Raw genomic sequence first — 8,451 nt, forward strand, 5'->3', positions numbered from 1 at the left:
TTTTTTTTTTTTTTTTTTTTTTTTTTTTCTTTTTTGGTACCGGGGATTGAACTGGGGTCTTTGCGCTTGCAAGGCAGGCCACCAAACCACTGAGCGAAATCCCCGGCCCTCAATAGACATTTCTTAAAACAAGACATACAAATGGCCAAGAGGTATGTGAAAATATGCTCAACAGCACTACTCATCAAGGTAATGCAAATCAAAACCACAATGAGATATCACTTGTTCGAATGGACATTATCAAAAAGTATTGGTGATGATTCAGAGAAAAGAGAACTCTTGCACACTACTGGTGGAAATGTAATCTCATACAGTCATTATGGAAAACAGAATGAAAGTTCTAGAAAAAAATAAAAGGAGATCTACCATACAATTGAGCAATCCCATTTCTGGGTATATATCCAATAGAAATAAAGTAGTATTTCAAAGAAATGCCTGAACTCCCATGTTCATTTCAGCATTATTCACAATTTCAGAACTATTCACAATAATGAAGATATGTAATCAATTTAAATGTCTCTGAATGACTGATCAGATAAAGAAAACGTGGCTTATATACCGTATGGAACACTGTTCAGCCTTGAAAAAGGAGGAAATCCTGCGTTTAGAATATCATGGATGGACATGGGGAACATTATCCCAGTGAAATAAATAAGTAAGGCACGGAAACACAAATATTGCACGATTGCACTATTGTGTGGAAACTGAAAAAAAAATCATAGAATCAGAGAACAAAATGATAGTTACAAGGGGCAGGGAGATGGGGAAAATAAGATGGTCAAAGGATACAAAGTTTCAGTCATGCATCATGAATATGTACTGAAGATTTAATGTACAGTATGGTAACTAAAATTAAAACTGCACCACAAACATAAAATTTGCTAAAACTATAGATCTTAAATGTTCTTATACCAAACAAAACACTATAAAGGATAGACACGGTAATAACTGAATTGTGGTGATCATTTCACAATGTACACTAATAGCAAAGCATCACATTGCTTATCATAAATATGTAATTTTTATTTGTTAATTTTACTACCCTAAAGCTGTAGAATAAAAGAAACTATCTCAGAAGCAACAAAAATATCTCAAGCAGAAAAAAGAAACTGGGCATAATTATAGGAGCACAGGGAAAAAACACCCACAAACCTCCATTCTTCCATCAAAGCTCTCCTAACAACGTAAGAGCAAACTAAATTTCCCAGCCCACCCTAAGACACATACATTCTCAGTCTGTGCAAGCCAACTGTAACAAGTCCATGCAGGACACACTGCCAATGCTGTTTCATTGTTCATTTTTCAAGAAATGCTAATATATCCAAAGAAAACTGTAAGATCATTTTTTTCCCTGAGTATAGGTCCACCTGGGTCATGGGGACAAAACAAATGACTCTCACTTAATAGGTGACTTCAGTTGTCCTTGTACATTTACATTAAAAAAAAAAACTAAAGGAAACAGTAGATATCATTGTTCGTAACTAGGAAATCCATGTTTTAAAATTAGACTAGTTGCCAGCTATTCCTCAGAGGACTCATATCTAGAATATATAAAGAACTAAAAAAAAAAAAAAAAATCAGATTCCCCCCAATAAACTCAATCAAAAATTGAAATAAACAGACACTTCTGAGAAGTACAAATGGCCAATAAATATATGAAAAAAATGTTAATCACTGCTGGCCATGACAGAACTGCAAATGAAAACAACACTGAGATTTCATCTTATACCAGAAAAATGTCAATCATCAAGAAATCAAGTAATACCAAATGATAGAGAGGCTATGGGGGAAAAAGGAGCCCTTCTACATTGCTGGTGTAAATGTAAACTAGTACAATCACTTTGGAAATCAGTATGGAGATTCCTCAAAACACTGAAACAAGAAATTCCTTTTGACCTAGCTATTTTCTGCTCGGTATCTTCCTAAATAACTAAAAACATTATACTTCAGTGATATATGCATACCAATGTTTTTAGCAGCACAATTCAAAATAGCTAAATCCTAGTAGCAGCTTATAAGTCCATCTATATATAATGGAATACTACTTAGCTATTAAAAATAAATTCAAGACATCTGTAGGAATATGGATACATGTGGAAAACAATGTTAAGTGAAATAAATCAGATACACATGCATAAATATCACATGGTTTCCCTCATTTGAGTAATGCAAAGTACAAATAAAAAATAGATACAAACTTGATAAAAAGAATCAGAGAGATCTTTTGCAAATGGGAAGGGGTCCAAGAGACCAATGGGGAGAGGGAGAAAGGGACATAAAAAGATGTAAGATGTGTCATGTATATGTACAAAATACCCACAATGATTGTAAATATGATATGCTGCAAACATGAACTGAAATAATAATACCACCAATAATAATGAAAATGGGGAAAGGGAATCTAGAGATAAAGAGCAGAAGGTAGGACGGGGGAAGAGCAATAATTAAAAAATAATCACAATATCACAGCCAGGTGTGGTGGCACACACCTGTAATCCCAGGGAAGCTGAGACAAGAGGATCACCACAAGTATAAAGGCCAGCCTAGGCTACACAGGTGTTCAAGGCCAGCCTGAACTACATAGCAAAACCCTGTCTCAAAAAAAAAAAAAAAATTAAAAAAAATTAAGTACATGTACCTAATCCCTAAGATGAATGTAAACTTTATATACTGCAAACATGTACTAATAAAATAATTTTAAAATAATATAAAATTAGGCTAATTGATATTTTCCTATAAAACTAATCTTACTGCAAGCAATTTGTACAAACCCCAGGAATTTTACACTGGGCCATATATTTCAGAGAAATAAAAACATACTGAAATACCTCACAGGAGCTTCATTCATAATAGCCAAAAACTAGAAACAGTCTAAGTGTCTATCAGAAAATGAAAGCACTATAGTACATTTACATCATGAACTAGTACTGCTATAGTTTGGACCTTTAATGGCCCCAAAGACCCATGTGTTAAAGGTTAAGTATTCAGGTTGACGTTCTTGGAAGGTAGTGGCCTAGTGGATGTGACTGGGGGCAATGCCCACAAATGGGACTGTGAAGTCCTGGTCTCTCTTTCTCGGTACTGCTTCCAACCAGCCATGAGGTCAGCAGCTTCCTCTGCCACACACTCACCATGATACACTACCTGGTCACAGGTCTAAACGGAAGAGGCCAGCCGACAATGGACTAAAACTTCCAAATCTGAGCCATAATAAATCTTTCCTTTTCAAGCTTATTATCACAGATATTTGGTTACAGTGATGCAAAACAACCACTCAGGAATAGAAAGGAAAAAAAATCAGTGATGCACACACCTTGGATAAATCTCAAGGAAATTATGGCAAGAGAGAAAAAGCTAATTCCAAAACACTGTATATTGTATGATTCCACTTATATAGTCTTTATGAAACAAAAAATTTTAGAAATGGGACCAGGAATGAGGGTGAGTATACTTACAAAAGGAAAGCATGAGGAATATTTGTGGAGGCAGAACTGTTCAATGTCTTCTAGCGATGAATACACAAATTTTTATATATGCGATAAAAGTGTATAGAAATGAACACACAAGTGGGTATAACTAAAAATGGGGAAGGGCCGGGTATTTAGCTCAGTGGTTCAGTGGCCTGCCTTGCAAGCGCAAGGACCCAAGTTCAATCCCCAGTACCAAAAAAAAATAAAATAAAAATAAAAATGGGGAAACCTCATCGGTAAGATCAGCAATCTGTAACTATATAAATATACTGAATATGGTACTGTACTATAGTTTTGCAGGATGTTGCTACTGGAGGGAACTAGGTAAAAGGATATATGAGACTTCTCTGGATTACTTTTAATAACATTAATTTACAATTATCTCAACAAAATGTCCAATTAAAAATGGTGCTTTGGGTTTTTTTTTAATTTAGCCTAGGCAATCAGTGCCTTACAAGTCTCAAGGTCTTTCAGAGTTTAATTCAAACAGTGTGCCTAATAAGGGTAAAAATTACTTACATTTGGGACATCAATTGCTACTTCCCTCATGGCACTGGGCCTGATGTCATTCATTCCCTGTAAGAAATCATTCAGAGTAATCTTCACCAACCCAGCCACTTTGCTATCAGGAAGGTTGGGCTGTTTCCTCAGGACTCTTCGCAAAGCACAGAGACCTGCAAAGAAGAAAACAATAGAAGACTTAGCTTTTATTCCATAAATACAGAGTGAATAAAAATAATGAAAAATACAAAGTCCTTGCATGTTATAGCATTTAAAATATTTGTATTTGCATGTGTGTATGATGGTGGAAGGGTGAGTGGGGAAGAGGGTGGAAAGGTGTGGAGGACAAAGACAAAAACTGCAAGTGCTTAGTTTTTTGAGAAGGAATCTGACAGACTGAAATTGAAAATGAGAATACAGGTATTTTACAAATATAAAATAGAACATACAAAATAACATTCATAAAGAAGACTGTAAAGGTTTATTAAAATAATTTGAGGACTGTCTTAAGAGTAAAATATTAATGTCTCTTAATACTGTCCTCTTTGTGAATACATTTAAAGTAGAGTAACAAGATTTATAAGATAATTGGGAGAAAAATACAAAAGGAAGTATTCATTTGGAAGATGGAAATATGGTTTTGGAACACAAGAGAAAAGCATTCTTTAGCATTAAGGGCACATACCTTTAACGTGAGATCCGATATTAAAAGAGAGGAAGAGATTTACAACGAATGGAGGTTCAAGAGCAATCAGGGATGGAGAAATAAGGGTAAAAGGGTCAATATTAGGAAAGCCCTACATTTGGAAAATACAGAAAGAAATGACTGTCTTAAAAGAAAGAAGGACCAGAGGTGTAGTTTAAAGAGTGAGCACTTGCCTAGAATGCAGAAGACCCCAGGTTTGTATCCCCAGTACCACAAAAAAATTATGTAAAATTGATTTAGAGCTCTTTGATCTATGACAATGACCTCTAGTCTAGAGACCAGTAAAGTCCCTGTGTGATCTTTACCTAGGTTCCTTTGTAGAGGTCTTATATTCACGTCCAATGCACAATGAAGTTCCACTTTGAAAAAGTTTAGTCTCAGAAATCTTATAAAAATCCAGTCTGAACATTTGAGACCAGCTAATTCCCATTGTTTTAAACTGCTTTTTTCAGAAGCATTATACCGCAATGAATGTTACATTAAAAGTGCAGCATTTCAATTTTTTTTCTGCTTTTCCTTATCTGATCTGTTATACACAGAAGAACTGACACAAGGAACATACACAAATTCTCCAGAATTCAGTATCTATCACTATGAAAAAATGTTTTTTTCGGTTTTTTGTTTTGGTTTTGGTTTTGGTTTTTGGTTGTTTTTTTTTTGGTACTGGGGATCAAACTTGGGTCCTTGCACTTGCAAGGCAGGCGGTAGAACCACTGAGCTAAATCCCCAGCCCAAAATTTTTAAATGAAGGGTACAAAGAACAAAAAAAAAAAAAAAAAAAAAAAAGGCCTCTGCTATCTAAAACCTGTAGGTCAGTCATTTAGAACTACTTACAAATACTCATTTGTTTTTCTGCCTTCTAAAATGTTCAAAGATAATTCTCCTCTCTCACATCTCTGCTTATCATGACAGCAGAAGTACTGACAGCCTTTGCTAAAAACTAACCTTTGAAGGATATCTGTGTACAAGAAAGCAGTGTCTCCCTTCAAAACAAAGAACAGAAGTGCTTACAAACAATTATTAAGGATCCTGATTCTCAAAGTTCAAGATTCTCCTCTTTATATTACAACTTCTTTTGTGCTTAAGTCTCATCTAGCCCTTTGGGTCACTCTGAAAATTGAGGCTCAGCTTAGTAGTGCAAGTACTGTAGCTATTTCTGTTTCTGTAATATTCTATCCTTTGACTTTTAGTCAGGAATACTGTGTCTTCTACAAGCACTAATGAAATCTGACAGCTTATAATTAAACTTGCAGACTATTACGGTTTAGATCTAAAATGTTTCCCAGTCTCACATGTTCAGAAGTAGGGTTTTTGGAAGGTGAATAGATCAGGAGGCTCTAAGTATAACTGAATGTGCAGTTAGGAGGTGGTGCCTGATTGGAGGGTGCAAGGTCACTAGGAAGTGCGATCTGAAAGGTATATTCTGTCCCCAGCTCCTCTCTTGTTTGCTTTGTAGAGGCCACACACAGATTGAGCAACTTCCTTCTACCATGCCATTTTGTCTTACAGCCAGTCAACCATGGATAAAACTCTCTGAAAACATAAGATAAAATAAACTTCTCCTCCTTTACGTTGCAGGAGTCAGGTATTCTGTCCCAGCAAAGAGAAGGTGACTAATACACAGACCTTTCCCAATTCCTGACAAACAAAAAAATTTATGTTTGCAATGGTTGGAATGTTTTTGCCCCTTCCAAAACTCATACTGAAACTTAATCTTCAAAGTAACAGTGCTGGGACATGGGACAAATGAAGCGTGTAGGGACTGAGAGCCTTCAAGAATGGATTAACACTGATATAAAAAGGGCTTCTAGGTGGTGCATTCACCGCCCTCTTTTCTTCTACCACATGAGAAAACAACATTCCTCCCCTCCAGAGAAGCAGCATTCAAGGCACCATCTTGGAAATAGAGATACCAGGCCCTCATCTGCCAGCATCTTCAGCTTGCAATGAACTAGGGAAAACAAATTTCTCCTTATAAATTACCCAATCTGTGGTGTATTGTTATAGCAGCATAAAATGAACAACACTAGGGCCAGAGATTTAGCCCAGTGGTTCTGGTGCCTGCCTCACAAGTACAAGAATCGAGTTCAATCCCCAGTACCAAATGAACAAACAAACAAAAAAAACACTAGGGAGAGCCACACCTTCTCCCGCCCCAGCCAACAGGCCTCCAGCACCCCAGAGGTAGCCTGGGCCCTGATCCACCATGGGAAGGAGAGCCACGCCTTCTTCCCGCCCCAGGGGCCATCGCTCCAGTGCCAGGAAGGTAGCCGTGTGGGGGCACCTGAACCCCCATAACTCCCCTTACACCCCTACACACCCGCTTCCTGCACTCTCAGACCTCCTGACTGTGCCAGTCTTTGGACCCCCTCTGCAGAGGCAGAGGGGGTCATCAAGGGTATTTTTCTGAGTTCCCAACTTTGAACATCTTTAAAGAATGGGCGTGGGAAACCTGTAGTAGAACGGTGTAGAGTTCAACCATTCAGAAGGTTGGGGAGCTCAATCTGAGCCTTGTAGCCTGAGGTCAGTCTGCGTCATGGGGTTCAGCCATCAGCTAACTGAGATCACGGGTCTTGCGGCCTCGCTCTGTCTGAGCCATTAAAAGGTAAATATACTATATTGAAATTTTGTTCACTGCAGAAATGTTCTGGACTGCTTCTTGATTTCAGTTAATTCAAATGATTTAAGGGTGATAGACTAGTGACTACCACAGGTCAGTTTCCAAGTTGTTCTTGATCTTAATGTGTTGCTGATTCTATCAGTTGGGATAAAGCATTGCAGTTGATTTGATGAGCTGTTTTCTCTGATGTTATGAAGATGAGAATATCTGTGGGTCTTTAGAGACACAGAAGGTAGGGCACAAGTATATCAGGAAGATTTGGGTAATAACCCAGAGATTAAACCATGGACAGTCCAACAACAAAAATAAAAATGAGAAAACACTTAAGCAAGACACAAAGACAGACTTCCAGTTCACCAAAGGCAAACAGTAGGACAAATGAGGATGAAAAGGCCGATAGTGAACCACCAAGACACCCTGAACTCAAAGCACAGGAAGTAACAAAACAGATCAATCAGGCTCTAGAAAAATTCAAAACAGAAATAATTTCCCAGATAACCATAGAGATAGTGAGCAAAATGGAAGTTGTAATTCGAGACTCTAGAGCAGAAACTGACAAAAAAATAGATGAGCTCAGGACCAGGATAGAAGCCATGAAGGCCCAGCATAAGAAAGAAATGGAAACAATAAACGCCCAACATAAGAAAGAAATGGAATCCATAAAACAGATTCAAACAGATATACAGGAGATTAAACACTCCATAGAAAGTGTACACAACAGAATAAAAGAATGAGAAGATAGACTCTCAGATATAGAAGATAAGATTGTAGTCAGTGACCATGAAAAGAGAGGTCTCTTAAAAACAGTAAAGGATCATGAGAAATCGATCCAACAACTCCTAGATGATGCAAAGAAGAACAACATAAGACTGATAGGAATCCATGAAGTAGTAGGAGAAAATACAGATGACTTAAAAAAGCTGTTCGCAGAATTAATAACAGAAAACTTCCCAGAGGGGAAGAATTTGACATTCAGATAACTGAGGCATACAGGACCCCAACTAGCTACAATAAAAAAAAAATCTACACCTGGACATATAATAATCAAGATCCCAGAAACCCAACAGAAGAACAAAATATTACAAGCAGTAAGAGAAAAGAAACAAATCACATGCAAAGGAAAGCCCATCAGAATCACAGCAGACTTTTCAACA

At 37.2% G+C, this 8,451-nt stretch overlaps 1 protein-coding gene across 5 annotated transcripts in view; it reads right to left on the bottom strand.

Moving 5' to 3' along the window:
- The window catches only part of Spata5 (spermatogenesis associated 5), a 296,553-nt gene that overhangs the window by 248,550 nt on the left and 39,552 nt on the right, over positions 1 to 8,451 (bottom strand). For all 5 annotated transcript variants that reach the window (XR_777740.3, XR_004515732.1, XM_010611182.2 and 2 more), the window contains exon 10: positions 3,990 to 4,144. Coding sequence is in view for 3 of the 5 variants with exons in the window: in XM_010611182.2 (XP_010609484.1) it covers positions 3,990 to 4,144 (155 nt within the window). In the remaining 2 variants the exon portion in view is untranslated. The remainder of the gene's footprint in view (positions 1 to 3,989; positions 4,145 to 8,451) is intronic.

This window comes from Fukomys damarensis, unplaced genomic scaffold (genome assembly GCF_012274545.1).
Source record: "Fukomys damarensis isolate Sample0158 unplaced genomic scaffold, DMR_v1.0_HiC HiC_scaffold_38, whole genome shotgun sequence".
Taxonomy (NCBI): domain Eukaryota; kingdom Metazoa; phylum Chordata; class Mammalia; order Rodentia; family Bathyergidae; genus Fukomys; species Fukomys damarensis.